General features: G+C 29.3%; 1 protein-coding gene across 1 annotated transcript in view; it reads left to right on the forward strand.

The window, feature by feature from the left end:
• Positions 1-19,688, forward strand: part of LOC130670316 (neuroligin-4, Y-linked) — a 150,216-nt gene extending 130,528 nt beyond the window's left edge. Inside the window, exons 4-11 of the mRNA XM_057473670.1 lie at positions 3,600-3,715; positions 4,660-4,892; positions 8,026-8,238; positions 10,032-10,170; positions 14,987-15,138; positions 16,450-16,568; positions 16,675-16,805; positions 17,412-19,688. Coding sequence (XP_057329653.1) covers positions 3,600-3,715; positions 4,660-4,892; positions 8,026-8,238; positions 10,032-10,170; positions 14,987-15,138; positions 16,450-16,568; positions 16,675-16,805; positions 17,412-17,984 — 1,676 coding nt within the window. The 3' untranslated portion in view covers positions 17,985-19,688. The remainder of the gene's footprint in view (positions 1-3,599; positions 3,716-4,659; positions 4,893-8,025; positions 8,239-10,031; positions 10,171-14,986; positions 15,139-16,449; positions 16,569-16,674; positions 16,806-17,411) is intronic.
• Positions 19,689-21,002: the final 1,314 nt, after the last annotated feature.

The raw sequence follows: 21,002 nt of genomic DNA on the forward strand, positions 1-21,002 counted from the left end.
TATATCGATACTCGACAATAAAAAACTAAAACTATTGATGTTACGATATCGATGTTTTTTTTCAATATCACCCATCCCTACTCTTTTTTGTTTAAAAATTACTCGAAATTGGGTGTCAAAAAATTTTTTTACTGCAAAGAGGCCGTTCATAAAATACGTCACGCAAAATTCTACCCTTCTAGACCCCCCCACCCCCTCGTCACGCTATGTTGCATTTTCTGCGATATTCTCTATCAATATATGCGTCACAAATGATAGACCCCCCCTCCAGTATGATGGAAATTTATACATAGAAACATTTATATATTTAAAAGTATGAAACGAATGACTTTCTATCGTAACAAAAAAATAAATTTAAAAAAAACCGAGAAAAATTTGTAAAATTGTGTGACGAACTGCGAACGTCACGTTTTCCTTAGACCTCCGATCCCCCTTGTCACAGTAAGCACTACTCAAACCAAAAAAAAAATTTCATATAGTTTTTAAAGATGATTCATTACATATTAATGTAAGTAAAAAATGTAATTTAAATAATTGAGTGAAGGCATCAAAAAATTCAAAAAAATTTAATTTCTACACGCTGAAAAAAAAATGCTAACTATCGCCATCTTGTAATAGGGAATGATTACCATCTGTATGTGATAATCATTGTCATGCTTTTATGTTAATTATTACTATCGGAGATGGTAAGTATTCTTATCTAGATGGTAATCATTACTATCTTAGAAGACAAAATTAAAAAATTTTTCACACATAAGAAATATTACTATCGAGATAGTAACTATTACTATCGGCAATAATAATTATTACTATATGAGAAACAAATAGTCAACATAAAAGTATGATAATGATTATCACATACAAATGGTAATCATTCCCTATTACAAGATGGTGATAGTTAGCGTGTAGTCTCTTTTTTCAGCGTGTAGTCTTCAAAATATATATATAAAAAAAGGAGTAATGACTCATGAGTAAAATTTTAAAATCATATTGAGATTTTCAAAAACTTTTTATGGGTACACCATTTTATCTGGTTCTTTTAATTAAAAATATATATTTATAAAAATTGACATGTCGCCTATAAGTAAAATTACTGCGACGCAAAAGATTTAGACAGTCGTGTCTATTAATAAAAATTTTATCTAAATTTTTCCAACAGTTTTATTTAACGTATAATTTAGAGTACAATAATATTAATATGTCACTGTACTCATTTATATAAATTACAAGAAACATATGGGAATGTCACATGCCAAATTAACTGCTGGCTTGAACTGATTTTAAATTTCGTTAACAATAAAATTGAATTATTTAGTCCCGCTTACAAAAATGATTTTATACCGAAAGTAATTTTCCAATATTCATATATAAATATATATAAAAAACAATTAGAGATTAATTTTATTATATATTATCCAGCCGTCAATTAATTAAAGTTTCTACAATTAACTTGAGCTTATGACGATAAAAAAAATTTACGTTACTTTAACTGACACATGGCGTTGCTCATTTAATAAATAGTCAGACAAAGATATTAATTAATTCAAACTGTCATAACTTTTTATTGAATGATTAATTATATATGACAAGGATTTAAATAACAATTTCCTATAGGGGTGTACTGTAAGATGTCTTAAAGCAGATGCAAAAAAAATTAAGTAGATTCATCGCGTACTTTAGAGGTTACGGTGTTTACATACATCCGGTCCTTCGATACGAGCGGACGTCATTAACCTTAACCTTTGAAATGCGCAGAAATGTTAATTATTGTTCTTTATTCATTGACTTGGTTTGAAAATGGCGAATTATTAAGTAATAAATATGAGAATAATGTAAAATAAATGATGACTGAAGTGTACTTAGAGATTAAAATAAAATTAAATTTCTTGGAGAATAACTTTTAGAATGAAAAAAAAAGCATCTTTAATTTTAGGTAGAGAGCATACTGTATTATATTTATGAAAGTATCTCGGAGAATAATTAACGTTGGGTCACGTCGAGTCTCTCCAAGAAAATCAGAATGAAGATAGACAAAAAAATAAAGCTGGAAAAAAAATAATAATGATGATGATGATGATGATGATGATGATAATAACAATAATAAAAAAACATCTTTTATCACTAAAATTGCACAAAATTGGAGTACCTGATTCAGATATGCCGGCTTTATCGGGATAAGAAAAAATGAGCGGATAGTGAAAAAAAAATGAAGATGATAAAAAAAAATGTAAAACGGTAATAACAAGAAGAATAACAAAAAGATAAGAAAATAAAGAAAGGACAAGTGGTGTCGACGCGAGTGTACGAGAGAGATAAAAAATGTCTTTTTTTAGATATAACCACAAAGCTGTCACCAGGCAGAACTAGAGCGAGATGAAAATACTAAAGCTCAGAAAGTGAGAACGGCATCGGGAAAAGGAGTAGCACTGGCAAGCATTTTGAGTCTTGATCGAGGACAAAAAATAAAATAAATTCGTCCCGGATAAGATGAACAAAAAAAAATATGTACGCCCCGGTCGTTTTCTCGTTTATCCCGTCGTGCGACTTCCGCGCTCGGAAGATTTCCCGGAAGGAGAACAAGACGAAAAGACTCTCTCTCACAACTATTCCCCCTTTCCCTCCCTATACCGTCAGTCTATTCTTTCGGAAGTACTCTTTTTACCAGTCCCGCGGGACAGTCACCGACTAGGACAACCTATGTCCCAACAACTATTACACCAGCAAATCGATTATGAAAACTACCAAAGTTCTCCGTCAATGCCTCGTACCACTCTACAGCTTTAGACATCTATTACAGTCAATCAGAATGAATTAATATACCATTGTTAAACGGCTTATATATTTTGATGTATCGAAAGTTATTAAAACTAATGAAAATAATCATGCTGACCAACAAACTGATTGATTAAATTGGTTCACATCAATGAACGTAACGTTCAAGCACTGTTATCGCTTTGATCATCATCCCTTCAATATACCGTATAATCAACGAATCTATGGCTTACTGGGTGCCCTTATATATATATATATATATATATATATATACATATATACTCGTAAACATCAAGTTTACATTCCGTAACTGGACTGCTTTCTACTGGGCGTGATTCATTAAACGTGGTACACTATATGTCTATATATGTACATGTATATAAATGTATGTGAAGCCCATGGCATAGCATACCAAGCCCTTCACTTCACCAAAGCCAATACACAAAGTCCAGTATTAGAAACGATCTGCCAGAGCAGCAACTCCATTTACGCTGTGGCCAATTCGACGTCGATCGTCGACATCTGGATAGACTGACCGTAGTAGTGGTACGAATTGCTACGGCTAACACATCAAATTCCCTATCCCCGGGTGTAGTCTACACTAGTTACACCGTAGTGTAGGTACAGAATAGTCGAGTACAGGTACACTGATACAGCAGCGGAGATTGGTTTAGTATAAAGGGTATAAAAGTGCTGCAATTTGTCTGCACCGTTGATTGTTCATCATTGATCAATCCGACCTTTACACTTTATTCGCCACGTCGTCAAACCACTTCACACATTTAACCGTTGATTTCATGTTTATTTTTAAAATTTTACTTTTCTAGGTCTTCTGTTTCATCGGAGCGTCCTGATGTCAGGCAGCGCGTTGTCACCCTGGGCATTGGTCAGAGGGGCTGCGTCTTATGCGATGCAAGTCGCTAAATATTTGAATTGCACGGCGGTAAGTTACTTGCAGTTTACTGACAACCTTCTTATTTACTTATATCGCTCATCTTTGGTCCCTCGAGCCACCGAAAATTTAGAATTCCGCCCAGTGCATTCATGTAACTCGCGAAAATCGAACAATACCTGTCTCTTAATCTTCTCTGAGTCCTGAAGAAGTTCATGTCTCTTCTTTTTCACCACTCAGTCTTTCATTTTGGTCCTTCGAGCCACCGATAATTTGAAGTTTTATATGAAACTTTGTACTATTTAATTATTTAAAAATTAAATACACAAATTATAAGTTGTTGTAAATAAAAAAACATATTTTTTATGCGGATCAATTTTTTTTTTTACTTTAAATCTCGATTTGTTTGTTATTCGAGTAATATAAACCCAAACGTTGTCATGTGTTTTCATTATATCGAATAACAAAATTCAATTAGGACTAATGAAAATAATGAAATACAATTGGCTTTTCGGGGTATTGACTTGAAAGTATTTTAAAAATTAGTATCCATTAAAATGGGATATAAATTATGAGCGTACAGTACAAACTAATTGTGAATAAATTTATCAACACGATTATTTAACAGCAAACATTTCTGCACGTTGTATGTCATCACACACAAAATGAACTAAATGGAAAACAGATACAATAATTAACGTCGCGTCAACTCTATTTCATAGTGACCTTGTTAAACTCACGAGGATATCACTTTGATTGGATTTTTAGTGCTCATAAAATAGAAATAAAAAAAACAGACACACATACATATGTACATATATACATGCCCGAAAATTTTCATTTGATAACTTTAGTTGTAAAATACGCTTAAACGCGGGCGTATAAAAAAATAAAAAATCCACATTTTATTAAACATAAAAAAAAATGATGAAAATAAAATCAGAGCATAAGTTTTATTTACAGATAAAAGTAATTCATTTCAATTGATTTGACAGGTGAGCCATGATCCCCAGTTGTTGCTCCGATGTCTGAGAGCCGTCCCACTGGAAAATCTCTTGTCCGTTCCTGTCGAGGGACTGGCTTTTGCCCCGGCCTTTGGACCTAGTATTGACGGCGTTGTCATTGATCCCGGAGATCCTGAGGATTTAGACTACACGCTCCAAGTTGACACTATCAATACACTCAATAATATTCTACTCCGGAAGGATGTTGTTGCTAAGCTCAGCAGGTACACTTTTTACTCTTATCAATTGTTAATTTATGTACAGATTATTTTATTTGACTCACTGTAAAAAATTAGAAGTGAATTTGAAGTGATTACAGATTTTATTTAAGTCCACATTCACTAAGATTCGGAGTTTTAATATTAAAATAAACTTTTTTTAGAAGTGAATTACACTCCAAACCGGATTTCAAATTTTAAATTAAAATTCTCTAAAGTAAATTTCACTCCGAGGAGATTAAATAAATAAACAGTCATCCGCTTCGCATATGATCCGGAAGTTAGCAGACAATTAAAAATGTTTGGATTTTTTTTCAACGATTAAATTTGAAGAAAAAGAAAAACTAAAAAAATGCACATGTAGAAAATTTAAAAGACTATAAGTGTAATTTTTTTAAATATTTTTTTTTTTATAATTCATCGTTTTTATAAAAATCCAAAAATTATTAGACGTCGGCTAACAGTATCATCTTCGCATTTACTCCTGATTTACTCCACGTTCACTCCGCTAATTTTCTAGTGCACGGTAAGAAGTATTTTGCGGATATTACTATGCCAGTATGGGCGTGAACGCCATACGGTATGGTATCGAAGATTTTTAAAGGTTATAAAATTGTATGCATAGATGATTCAACCATTGCGGAAATAGTAACATTGGCAATAGTTGTCGCGGACGCCGCAATGTCAGTATGGCCGTCAGGCCCATACTGTATCGCCGTATCCACATTGCTTCTGGCCGATATCTATATAGTTTTGGTGGTAATACGATAGTATACATTGATTGACACGCCAAAAATTATAGCGGGAAAAACTAGTAGCATTGTGCCCTTGGCATTGAAGTATGGGTCTCAGGGTCATGCTGTTTCGCCGTGCCTGCTATGCATACGTGTGAGCAATACAGTAGCTCCAGTACTATACAGTATAGTAAATAACGCCATACTTCTGGGACTCGTTACAATACTGTCTTGGAACATTTCACATACTATTTTAGTATCTGTCTTGAGACCATACCAGCATGGTGCTGAACGCCATGCATTTCTTACCGTGTGGATTATCAGAAATTTTTTGGATACTTAGCTCGTTAAAAAAAATTCAATTACTGCTGAGTTCGACTTTTATAAATATAACTTATGATATTGAGGGATGTAATAAAAAATGTTATAGCATAGAAATATCTTGTATAGGTGTATATAAAGTGAGAAAAAAGAGTAAGCCAAATAAAGAGAGTAAGGGAAATAGTATAAATAAAAAGTAGTGGTTTAATGCCGGAATAGCAGGAGCCAGCCCGGCACAAGTAGTATTCAGAAGTGGTTAGAGAGCTATCGTAAAAGTTAATAAGCTCTATTACACAGAGAAAATGTCTCCGGGTAGTAGGTAAACGAAACAGAAATTAGCCACGAGCTTTCGCAAAAACTGAATATCCCATAGAGAGTCAGCTAGAGACGACTGAATGCTTAACTGCAGCTATTCACCGGGGAAAACCAAACCTAGACAATGGAATACATTTATTTTATTATTTGTTGCTGCTACTGCTACCGAGATACTATACTTATCCTATTTGTAAACTGCTGAATTAATGCATGCTCTTTTTAATAAACAATCGGCGATCTCAGCCCAAGCTTTACAGGTTAATTTAATATTAAACCGCTGGATGCTGAATCTTTAATCAAAAGCAGCGGCAAAGGCTACGGGAATTTAAATAAATAAAATCAAAATTTTTCAAAGCCACTTTTTATTTGAGCGTTAAAAATTCTTTTGCTTACACGGGAAAAATAAATATAATCTTAGAGCAAGAAGATATGGATTATGTATATATAATATTTAGAAAAGTAAACAGGGCAGACTAACTAGCAGAAGTTTAAAGCCAAGGGCCCAAAGGCAAAAAAAATCTCAAAATAAAATTTAAAAAAAAACATTTTTTTTTAAAACACTAAAGGAATGCTCAGAGTATGAAAAAGTAAAGGATGAAAAGTACTTTTAGCTGACGTGTGTATACAGTATTTCATGAATACGCTTATAAAAATAAAAAACTTGTGTAAAAAAAATCTTTTTTTTTAATTATGCAAATTTTTTTATTTACATTTTTAAAAAAAACTAAATTATCAAAGGCGTTCATTATTTTAGTAGAAATTTTGTTTGCTGAATAAAAATGTAAAATGATAAATATAATTTTCAAATGTTAGTTAATAAATGTGATGAATTTAATTTTATTATGAATATATGACAGTTAAATATTTGAAATTACATAGCTCGTATATGTATATGTATATGTATACATACACTTGTATATTAACATATAGAATGTAAATGTATGTAGTAAAGTATCTCGTGAGTTTAAAATGTATACAGAATTCACGAGTACGCCTTTATGAGTAATTTTCCATAAGTTCCATGACGCACCCCGAATTAATTTAAGCATCGCGAGTTTTGTAATTAATGTATAATTAGAGGAGTACTATCTGTAAATTATATTTTAGTTAAATGATGGGCTTTGTCATACACTCATTATCACATTTCAATAATTAAACATAAATTCATGGTAATTAATTGCCCATGTACTAAACGTATAATTCAAAGTGTACGTAATTGTCCAGCTATTTATTAAATTTCCCGCTAATTTCAAGTTTTCTTATTTGAATAAATAATTTTTAATCAGTTTTGTTATGCCAGTAATTTATTTTTAATTAACTATCAATTACTTAATTAATAAAAAATTTTATCATAACTTTATAGTAAATTACAAAAATAAATTTTTTTTTTGGTTAATTTTTTTAGCATTTTTCTCTGTGATGGTATGGGTTTTTTTTTTTTTTTTTGGTTGCCGGAAAATAGTGTTGGTTTATTTTAAAAGGGATATGAGAAGCGCTCGCGCAAATAACAAATACTGTATCAAAGGATATATAAAACAGAAAACTCATTACCAGGGTTTATGTGTTGTACGCGTGTAAAAAAAGTCTTTCGAACGTTTGGAAAAAATAAAAGTATAAAATTAATCAAGTGAATGTTAACAAATCTACGTCAAACTAAATACGCTGATGTTTTTTTTTGCTTTTATTTAAAATAGAAATTAATTAATTGGTAATTTTAGTTTAATATCAGTAATTAAATAAAAATACAAGTAATTACTTTTGTAATTTAGATATGATCTCATGGTCGGGGTAGTACGGACGGAGTCATATTTTTCACTGACATCCGACGATTCTCAGTACGGATTAGAAGCAGATCGTCGGACGAAAATATTACGAGAGTTTGTGAGAAATACTTACACGTATCATCAGCCAGAAATATTGGCAACTATTATTAATGAATACACTGATTGGGAGAGACCTATACAACATCCAGCGAGTATAAGGTAAATTTATTACTATTATTATTATTTATGTACCTGAAGATCGTAACGTTTTTCTCGGAACGAAAATAAAAAACGAATCGATAAATGAATGATCTACTGGATCTCCATTTCTAAAAAGTTTCGCACGTCAGCCGAAAATTGCAGGCCACCCCAACTACCCCTTAAGTCATCTTTAAAGTCAAATTACATAAATTTTTTTCATTTTCGTTGTGCGAAAAACGTTTCGATTTTCAGGTACATTATTATTTTTATAACTACGCTGTAAAAAATCGGGAGTGAATTCGGAGCGATTACGGACTTTATTTAAATCCGCATTCACTCCGATACGGAGCTTAAATTTGAAATAAACTTCCCTTTGGAGTGAATTTCACTCCAAGGGGATGAAATAAAAAAACTGTCATCTGCTCCGCATTTAATCCGCGTTCACTCTGCAAATTTTTTATAGTGTAGTATTCTACCCCACAGTATAGTTTTTATTTTTTTTACAAATAATTTTTTAAGTTCCAAGAAATTAAAATTTTTTCAAAATATTTCAGTAAATTCTTAGTTTCTGAAACAAAATTTTCTAGTAGTATTTTTAACCCTAATCCCTTGAACATGAGTCGTTTGTGTCCATGAATTTTTAAATATTCTACTGTAAATAGCCTACATGCTTCCGAATTTTGATGAAAATGTTTAATGAAAAAGGGATTTTCGGCTCTGCCAACAACTCTATCGCATAATTGAGGGTCCAACGAAGATCTATGAATTTTTTCAGATTTTTCCTTACAGATTAAACTAATTAAATGAGCGGTGGACATTGATGACTCATGTTCAAGGTCTACGGGTGCTGAAAACAACGACATAGAATTAGGGTTAATTTTCTCGTGTCCCCAAGGACTTAAAATTTTTCTGAAATATTCAACTCAATTCCAGAAATTCCTGAAATGCTCTTGCATTTTTGAAATTTTCTAGTGTCTCAACAAGTAAAAAATTTCTGAAATATTCATAAAATTCAAACACCTGAAAATTTTTACTTTTTAAATTTCCCGAAATTTTTTAGAAGCTATCTAAATATTAGATTTTTTCAAACAGTTTAAAAAACTTCTAGAATATTTAATTTCCGACTACACAATTCAGATGGTCTGTAGTAAAATAATTATTATCATTTTTTTTTTAATATTTTCAATTAGATCAGCAGTATATGAGTTTTTATAATTTTATAGCAAAAGACAATGAATATTAAGTATCATTTTACTATACATATATATCTATATATATACTGTTTTCCATATTATTTCCGGTCTTTAAAAGCAGATACTTGAAAACATATTTCGACTACTAATATAATCAATTTTCTAACAAACTCTAATTATTATTATGTTTTTAATTATAATAAAATTTTAATTTTATTTTATTTTTTTTTTGTTAATAATCAACTGCAAGAGTTCGAATTTTAATTACCGGCAAACGAACTTTTGTACTGTACCAGTTAACTCCTCTCGCGATTCATTTCAAAGTGCCGCTCTTATTCACTCTTCAACTCTCCGTGCTGAGCGTCAATTAAATTGAAAAACTTTTTCATCCAGCATCACCGTGACTTTATAGTTTTTTTATTACTATTATTATTATTATATTATTATTATTATTATTTTATTATTTACTTAATTTTATCTTTTTATTGTCGCCGTAATTTGAAAGCGATTATTTGAATGAATTAACAACAATGAATCTGTTGTTAATTAATAATTATGTCGCAATATTGATAGTTATAAATTCATGTATTAAAATTTTATTAATTTATTTATTTTCAGAGATGAAACCCTTGAAGCGTTGGGTGACGCCAATACTGTGGCGCCGGCAACCAAAACCGTTGATCTCCACAGCCAATCTCATAGAAATTCTTATTTGTATGTTTTTGATTACCAAACTAAATTTGGAGATTATCCTCAGGTACATACTGTCATACTAAATTTAATTAATATTTATAAGAGTTTAATTGAATTTTACTAAAATAATTTATAACGATAATTCAATTTAAATTTTTATTACTCCTGTCAAATTAAACTTCATAAATTTTTTTTATGAAGAAACTCATTTAATTTATTATTATAATTTACCTTTTATAACAAAATATAAAATATACGTAAATTATATACTTATATATATATTTATATATATATATATATATATATATGTAAGTATACTCCATTATTAATTAACATCACTATTTCAATAAATATCCCCTATGAAAAAAAGTTATAAATAAAATGCATGTTAAAATATAAAAAAAATATATTTTTCATATGAAAAAAATACATAAAAAATATATAAAATATGTGTAAAAAATATATTTCAAATAACTAACTTTTAGCCGATTTTCGTATATATTTTATATATTTTAAATGTATTTAAAATATATTAAAAATATATCTTAGAGTACACAAAAAATATAATGTTGGAAATATAAAAAACATATATAAAAAAAAAAAATTTGGAAAATCCAAAAGTGCACGCCTCGAACGCTCATGTTATGTTTTTTTTTAAAAGTTAAATTTCGAATAAAATTGAACATCCCGCTCTTTTCCCATAGAAATTTCCATGGTAAATATACGGTAATAAAAGTAAAAAAAAAAAATAAATAAGGAGAACATTCCTAATGAAAAATGGCGGCAGTGTGTGTTTGTTTACATGTAAGATTGCCGGTTTTAACCGTAATGATTTATTTTTAAAAAAACGAGAAGGCCTACAGTAGTGATTTTCGAAAGGAACCTTCTTTGTTTATTTCTGAAAATTTTGAAAAAAAAATTAAGTAGTTTCGTCAAGTCGTTCTCGAGATATCCGTACCACGCCGTTTTTTTGAACCACAGACTAATGGACGTCCACGATAAATTTTTTTTAATGAACTTTTTTTTATATTAATACATATTAGACAAATTAAAAAAAGTATCAGGATTATTTATTAGTGTTTCAGCTTTATATTGATGTGCTTTTCATAATGTGTAAGAGTAATAGAAAAAAAATATATACACTTTAATGAGTGGATATCGTGTGATCTTGACAGGTCGGTTATAAAGCACAACCTCTTCGCTTCGCTTCCGAGGCGTGCAATATATCTTTTATCTAAATTTTATATATTTTTTTCCTAGGTTGTTAGTTAAAATAAATATATATTTTTTATATGTTCTAAGATATATTTTTAATATATTTAAAATACATTTAAAATATATAAAATACATACGAAAATCGGCCAAAAGTTAGCTATTTAAAATACATATTTATATTTTTTTTATATGAAAAATATATTTTTTTTATAAATTTTTTTCATGGGGGATAATAAATATCGCTAGGTTATTTTAATTAATTTATAAAAGTCGATAACCATAAAACAATATAGGGGAGGGAAGGGAGGTAATACGGGATACTCCTAAAATTTTATTAAAATGAATTTTTTTTTTTAATGTTTGTCGTTGCTGAGAAAAAGATTTTTCATTCACTTCTACCTGCCAGCGTTCTTCCAAAAGGAATTTCTGATATCCCCGAGGCCTCCAAATATCCAACGGAAGCCTTAATTTTAGTCGGTACCGTCGTCTAAGAAATCCTATAGAAAATCGATCGAAAATCTAGACTCAGCTCCCTGAGTTCGTAAACAGCGGGAAGTTTTAGGGTTTTCCCGCAGGGTCAATCGTTTTTCATATTTTCTAAAATATTTAATAAATTAAAAAAAAAAATGAATACATATTTAAAAAATATTCGAAATATTTCACCATGCAATCGAGTTTTTATTTAATCCGCGAATTCCATTACTATAAAAATGTAAAATTTAATATTTACAGTCCAGATATCTGTCGATTGCTGGCTATTCAATTAATCAGCAGTATCTGTTTAATTAATTTCGATATCTATAAGATCAATTAGTAGCTTGTAGCCCATGGCCAGCCGTAGCCGTGCGTTGAAAGTCTAGCGTTCGAGCCCGGGTCTCGGCGCTAAACTTAAGCACCGAAAATATGCGATAACGTAAAATGACAATAAATCCATACTTATCAGGAACGAAATAATACTCACAGTACCCTCTTGGTTAATTAATATATCTCTAAGATCACCAATAAATAAGAGCACGTAATTACCTTACTTACAAAAATAAAAAAAAAGGATAATTAATATGAATACTTGGGTGTAATAACTTAATATAATTTCAATTCTTCAGAGAATAGATTCTTCAGTGACTCATAGCATCCTACTAATTTCCCGGCTAATTTCCTAGTTTCCTACGATATGCCGGAAGGTTGAAGATCGCAATACGTTGGGCGCCAATCCCAACCTTTGCGACACTGGGATAACGTAGACCCGTAATTCATATTGCTATCTGATCACCAAAGTTTCTAGAACAGTACGACAAGAAAGAGCAAGAGAACATTTCTGGTATATAGATACTCACACACCCACACATATAGTAGCAGAATGGTGAGGTCAATCCAAGTATCGACCTCTGTCAAAATTAATTAACTAAGACTATAAACTCAAACAAGTACAAGTCACGTTTACGATTCAATACTGAAACCAAGAAACATAAATATATATTTCATTACCATTTAACTTATGTATTTAATTTAATCTACATCGTCTTTGTTGTTATTCTCTTACTTATATTATATATGTATATGTAATGCAGTAAACCGCACTAAAACCAACAGCCCCCGGGATTCACGAAACATCTAAAACTCTCTCTTTACTAGTATTATCTCTTTCTTATTCACCGGGTATTAGAAATATTTACCTGTTCCCTACAGACCAACTTCCTACTGAATCCGACGTTCAAGAAATTTAATTCTTAACCAACATCGTATCCTAGCCGCTGAGTTTTTAGATTAATTCATTCTACTCGGTACCAGATTTAGCAACTCATTGCTTATTCCAATGTTATGCTCATTCTTTTTTACTCCTATTTTTTTTACTCACTTCGCTATTTGTTTTATTTTACATTTTTTTTATTAATATTCTTCTCCATTTTTACTTTTATATTCTAAGTAATAAGACGTTCGGCTGTGGAACTAGAGCTGCTGCAAGCCTTCTTTAGTTACAACTTCAAGTCAAAGAGGATAAGATTTTATCCTCTTTATATAAAGTTGCTCTGAAGTTAAAGTCTGGGTTTTTCATGACAGATCTTTGTATATTTACATGTAAATTTTTTTTTTATTAATAATTTAATTATTTGTTGCGAGAACTAGAATTTTATTTACTGTTCGATGAAACGAATTTTTGGAATTCAAAAAAATTCAGACTCAAAATTACTTCAGTAATTAAATAACAAATATTTTTGTTTCAAATTCTATACAATGTCACAATAAAAATAATAATCAAAGCTAAAAAAATTCTACTCGAAGTTAGGGGAAAGTGGATATGATGGAATGTCCCGAAAATTTATTGAAAAAAAAAATTAAAGTTATTTTTGTAAAAAATTCTTCAGCTGTTACTTTGTAACGAATTTCAAAACGATATGAAATAGTCAAAGTAAAATGGGCGCCAAAAAATTTTTTACTTCTCTGAAAAAAAAAAAATCATTTTTACACGGAAAAAACAGAATATTAAAAATGAATAAATAATAGTAAAAAGTGGAATCTGTTATCAATAATTAGTACTATTATGTCTTTAATGCAAAGTAGTTTACTGATTTTTGTAGATTCCTAAAAACTACTATCAATTATTTCAAAAAATAAGTAAATATTATTACTTTTAGGTATATAAATACGTGACTTATTAGTGAAAATTGATTAATTTATAGCATACATTTATTAAAAAGTAATGATTGGTCAAATTAAGAATTGCTATCTTAGATACTGATTTTTCCAGCCGAAAAATTGCAAAAGTTACTAACTTTTATTTTATAAATTCGATATCACTGATCAATTATTAGCTTAAACTATCATTTGTTCATCATTATAAATTAATTTACAATATACATAAATCGAATAAGTGGTAAATAATAAAATGAAAAATTAGTATACTAGATACTGATTTTTCGCTCATAAAAATACCGAAAACTTTTAACTCTTATTTTATAAATTCTATCCCATTGACTGATAATTAATATAAAATGTTATTTTTTCGTTATTATAAATTGATTTATTATATACATAAATCGAATAAGTGGTAAATTTTTAAAATTTGTCTATGTTTATTTGAATTGTAACAAATAACTGTAGATACAAATTTATCGATTCTTTTTCATATTAATTTAAATATACGAAATTACAAATTTTGCTCTTCTATGTGTATCAAATTTGAATATAAATAATAGCCATTTTGTAATATATATAATTATATTTTGATATTAGTATCGAATATACTAATTTTAAGTCAAAAATAAACTACAAACTATTAAAATTTTGAGCATCATTTTTTTCCGTGTAGAAAATTACAATTGAAGGCTGCTTTATAATCATTTTTTTTGCGACTTTATTAAAAAATTTCAATTCAAATTATTTAAAACTCAGACTTAAAATTAACTTATAATCAATTACATAAAACATTATTTCTCTAAAGCAATTATTGAGTTACAGTAAAGTAAATGATGACACAAAATTTAGTAAAGTCTCATAACTTTAAAAGTTTAGCAAACCCGAAACAAAGACAGAACAACTTTTTAAAAAACAAAGTTTAGTTTATTTTAGTAGAATCCCTGCTTAAGTGATCTCGTACTCAATGTCCATGATTTATAATATCCTTGACTATTTAAGTTATTTATTTATTTAAATTTTTTTGTTTACAGAGACTAGGATGTATTCACGGCGAAGAACTTCCATACTTCTTTGGAGCGCCATTAGTGGGTGGTTTAGCTCACTGGCCAAAGAATTATACAAGGGCTGAGATAACGTTGTCTGAAAGTGTTATATTATATCTTACAAACTTTGCTCGTACTGGGTAAGTACCTAAAGTATAAAGTATACCTTGTTTAAATGTTGTTCATCTCATCTGCTTGCTCGGTACCACTAAAATCTAAATATGTATCCACTTTGATGAGTTATTTTAGTATCATTTTAAATAAATAAATTATTTTAATAATAACAAAGTTTATTATTTAATTATTATTATTATTAGTAGATTTCATAGAAATCTAAATATTGTATTTGTCTTCATGATGGAATTTTTTAAGAATTCTATTTCCTCCGGACTCAGCTCGACGAGCTGATACATATGGGTCATTCCATCTCAATTCAACGATATTGCGACGGTGACCCTTTTCGATTTTTCAATATGTTTTCATACATGTAGAGAGAAGTATTCAGCTAAATTTTGAGCTCTTTATCTCCACCCTTTCCGGAGTTATAATTTTTGCTTAAAAAGGATATAACTTTGACTATAGTTATGATAATCTCACGTCATGGTGGGTCATTTTGTTTGATTTTTAACGCTCTTTCTGAAAAATAATTCAAAATCAGAAACAAAAAATTTTTAATGCTTTTTCGGCCATTTTTAGTCAAAAAATTAGTTTGTCGTTCAACGGAACACTTAATTTTTTTCAAAAAAATTCCCAAAATTCTATGTTGAAAAACTAAATTTTTGAGCGAATAACTTCTAGTAAAATAAATTAGAAAACAATTTTTTTTGCAATATCGTTGAATTGAGATTGAATGACCCATATACGATAGAACGCGGCTTCTCACGACAATAGTGTCAAAAATTCTTAACGGACTTCAATGAAACTCAACATACATTTTCTGTAGACGATTTTGGAAATCAAGTTCGAAGATGAGTAAAATCGATCGATTAGTTTACAAGTTACAGTATTTAAAAATTTGAAAAATGTCAAAAACTCATATTTCTACTGATTCTTTGATAAATTTTGAATGTGGCAACTTTTTGAATTTTTATGAAATGCATCTGAAAGCTCTTTCAATAAGCTTTAATTTTCATACCTATATATATGACTAGACCAAAGAAATTAATCATCTTACCATTCATTAAATGAAGTTTTGCTATTGCATTAGTTTCTGAATAATATTTAAAAAAAACTTTTTTGTGACTTTTACAATTCCTCCGATTGTGGCTATACATTTTTAACATATATACATATATATATATATATATATATATATATATATATATATATATATATATATATATATATATATATATATATATATATATATCATAAAATCTACTTCCATTTCGGCTGTCGAATGGCCTATTAATTATTATTATTATAACTTAAAAATATTTAATTTACTGTAGAAATCCAAATGAAGGGACTCCGGATACTGGACCAGGAGGTAGTCGACCTGAGCGAACGAAATTAAAAAATATACTCTGGACGGCTTATGAAGCCGTACATAAAAACTATCTCAATCTTGGTAATTATTTTACCCTGTACTCTTTTTCCATCAACTTTAAATTTAAAATAAATTTACTCAAGTTGATAAGCTTCCACTTAAAATTTATATTTATTATTTTTCACAGACACTAAATCAAAGTTAAAAAATCATTACCGGGCACATAGATTATCCTTTTGGTTGAATTTAGTCCCGGATCTTCATAAACCTGGTGGCGATGACGTACCACGTTCTCATCATTTATTAGACGCTGAACAGGTAAAAGTAAATGCTGTCATTTATAAACATATAATACCAAAAATACTTTTGTAATAAAATATTCATTTCCTTTTAATAGTATTGAGTTTTAATAATTTAAGAGACCGCGTTAAAATTAATTGACTACTTAAAAGTTATTTCAGTTAACAGACCTAATTAATTAATACATTTTTTTTTATATTTCCATCGAATCTTTTTTTAAATTCAAATAAAATTAAAAAGATCCTGCCTCAATTTTATTTCATTTTTAATTCGACTCATTTATATCTTAGAATTTTTTTTCATTTTAAATTCTTTAAAAAATTACCAATTACGTAATAGAAAACTTATTAAATTTCCCAGGCGTCTCTCATTACAATAAAACTTAAATATTTATTAAAATAAATTTCTAATTAACATGAAATTTATCACTAAAATAAAATAAATTTTTTTCAATTCTATCCCAATTAAAAAAAACTTTTTCTGTCAACTTACTCCAAGTAAATTTTTTTTTTAAAGTTTTTAATTGTTTGAAAAAAAAAATTAATTAAGAGTTTTAATAAGAAAGTATTTGAACAATTAATGAAATTAATAAATAAAACAAAATTGTATTAAATTTTTGTTTAGGTCCCACCGCGTTTTATACAAAGGATACCGACGACAACAAAATTAACTACCATTGAAGTAACAACCGAACGCATACCCAACACGACGACGACACCATCGAGTGAATTAACGCTCGAAGAAACAACACCGCAGCCTGAGGACGGTTTCGCGGCGTACTCGACCGCCCTCAGTGTGACAATAGCCATCGGTTGCAGTTTATTAATACTAAATGTCCTGATATTCGCGGGTGTTTACTATCAGCGTGACAAAAACCAGCACCATTGTCCGAAAAAACGTCAAGAGAACGGACAAATGCCGAACAATATTTGCGGGGAATTAGAGACCAAAACATCAGACCGTCATCACATCCAGCACATGCCGCCCCCGGACTTTGCGGACTTGCAAAACAATTCATGTCTCGTGCCCATGCCGCCCCCGCCTCCAAAAAACACAAAACCCTCGAAGCCACAAGCGGGACAGAATTTAATAATGAGTCCAAATCAACTCCAACAGGAGAATATGCCCATGTCTGCTGTGGGAACTCTGAAAAAGGGACAAAATCACCAGCAGATTATGGAGGAACTGAGAGTCTGACTTTAGGACAACAGCTCGTCGAGCTGTTCTCGGATTATTTCAACTTCATCCTTCTACGGATAAATAAATAACGAAAAGTATGAGGATAAATCTTAATACTGCCAGAGGAAATTTAAAAAATAAATAGCCTTCAATCCCATTGTATGGATCCACAATAATCTTCTATTCGTACACCGACACTGCGAATAATTAATGAAATTTTTTTTATCCAGCCACGTTATTTGTGGGCACGTACATGAAACGTATATATATATATAAATATATAAATATAAATGCATATGTAGACTCGCGGGTGGTTACAATAAAAATTTTAAATATTTTGTAACCCAGAGCGATAACTTTGTACAGTTATTTACGATAAATGTAAACATTTGTTAGCAATTGAAGGAATAATTAATAATTTTTTCGACATCAGTCCACATTGTGTATTATAATAAAAATAATAATAATAATAATAATAATAATAATAATAATAATAATAATAATACTAATAAGTAATGAGTGAGTGAAATATAAATTAATTTTAAAACGGATGACTGGATAATAAATAAAATATCAGAGCAAGTGCACAAGTTAATTTAGATAAATAATTTTTTAATAAATATGATATTGTAATTAGTTGGGGTAATAAGGTCTTACATTGGGTTGCTATGAATTTTTTAATTGTCATATTACAGTATATTTAAATATATAAAGAGTTTGTTGTTGATATTAAATTATTATTATTCCAATTATATAAATTAATTAAATTAAAATAAATTACCGGTGGAAATTGTTAATGAATTTAAAATTTAACGAGTTAAATCTGGTTTATAATAAATTAATATATTACTGTAATAATTATATATATATGTTATTATTATTATTATAATTATTATTATTGAAAGTATTTATATTTTAAATTTAAAAGCACAGAGTGTGCCGATGCTCAAAATTAATGAGACATTCATCCATAAAATACAGATACTGCCAGATAATATTATTATGGAGAATAATAATAATAATTATTATAATAATAATAATAATGAAGATAAAAAATATGTAAATTAATAATGTACAGGCAGTAAAGTGCAATAATTGACTAATTAAAATAATAATTATTTAAAAAAAAATTTTAAATAGTTTTTAGCGGGAAAAAAAAATTTTAAAAATAAAAGCGGCAAAATTAATATTGATCTCAGTTATTAAATAAGTAAAATATGAAGAACGACCGGCACATTCATATTAAATAAACGGACTGTGTTTATTATTCTGTACGATCTGACGGTAATTTAAATAGTTAATTATGAACCATAGATAATTATTGTAAATAACAAAGAAAGAACAAAGACTAAGTGAATAACAATAATTCACGGTGAATGGATGGTATAAAAGACAATTAGATGATACTCTGTAATATATATTATATATGTGAGGAACGAAAATATTAAGTAATGTAATTTAATAATAAAGTAATTAGTGATGAGTGAGCGAGAATGTCGGATTGAATATAAAACGAATAAGAGAAAATGAGATTTAAATTTTAAATTTGTATATAATTGGTAATATAATAAAGTATGTAAACCTATCAAATTGTATTGTTTCAGTATTTATGATTCATTATTTTTTTTTTTTAATCAATAAATTGTAAATCTTGAAAATGGAAAATCACTTGTTTTGTTTTATTTATTTTAAGGAATTTGTGGATAATAAAATTTGAGGATCAATAAAATTGGGCCTGAAAATTTTTTTAGCTGTAGAATTTTTCCTTTCTTCTGAGTACTTGATTTTGGATTGAAATCGATGAAGAGAATGAGATTTTATATATTGAAATTTTACACAATAAAAAAAATCGGTCTGTCAGTTGACCCTGAGGGCCAGCCCCAAAACTTCCCGCTGTTTTCGAGCTCGTTGAGCTCGAAAACATTATTGTGAATACATTTTCGAGCTCTTCGAGCTCGCAAATACTTTTGTATGCCATTGTTTTGTAAAAAACCATTTTTTAGCATTTCTTTCTCCCACGATATCTCGCGAACGAATTAACCGATTTTGATGGTTGAGGCGGCAATCGACGTATTTTATCAAGTTCTAAAGCTGATCAAATTTTGAAATCGATTTATCGAGTCGTTTTTGAGAAATTTCGGAAAAACCAAAAAAAAATTTTTTTTTGAATTCTTTCGTCAACGGTTTCTCTTGAACGAATGAACCGATTTTGATGGTTGAGGTGGCATTCGACGCGGCTTATAGAGTTTTAGAGCTTATTAGATTTTGGAATAAATCCATCGAGCAAATTAAAAGTTATCCAAATAAAACATTTTCGAAAAAATTTTATTTTTGAAATATCTCTGAACGCACCCTAACGATTAAGTTCAAATTTTTACGGCTTCAAGACATTAACAAGCCGCGTCGAATGACACCTCAACGATCAAAATCGGTTCATCCGTTCAAGAGTTATGAATATTTACATACATACATACGTACGTACGTACGTACGTACACACATACATACACTCGGACATCATCGTGAAATTAGTCAGGATAGCTTCCTAGGACCTCGAAACGTCGACATCTGATGGAAATTCGATTTTCGTAAATCGGACCGAAACCAATAACTTCCCGAATTTTTGAAAATTTACAATTTTCTTAGCGGGAAGTTAAAAATAGCGGGAAATTTTTTTAGTGAATTATATTTGAAATATATTTGAAAAATTCGAAAAAATCAGCGGTAACGATCAAAATTTTTTATCAATTTACAAAATAAAATAAATAAGGTAAAAACCTAGTACTCGATCACTCCATGTATTTGTATATATATTAGGGTGATTCATTTCCGCAAAAGTTTTTTTTTTTTAAGTGCTCAAGCAAAATCTCAATCTACATCGAAAAAAAAAATTTTTCACCAAATATGAGCTCTTAATTCCAATGCTAAGTACTTGCCATTTGACTTCAAAGATTTCCCATTTAAAATACGCGTAAATTAAATTACTTTTTTTTTAACTTTCTAATACTCAGCTGCGTTTTATGATATCGACGCGGTTT

This window comes from Microplitis mediator, chromosome 6 (assembly GCF_029852145.1).
Source record: "Microplitis mediator isolate UGA2020A chromosome 6, iyMicMedi2.1, whole genome shotgun sequence".
NCBI classification, from domain to species: domain Eukaryota; kingdom Metazoa; phylum Arthropoda; class Insecta; order Hymenoptera; family Braconidae; genus Microplitis; species Microplitis mediator.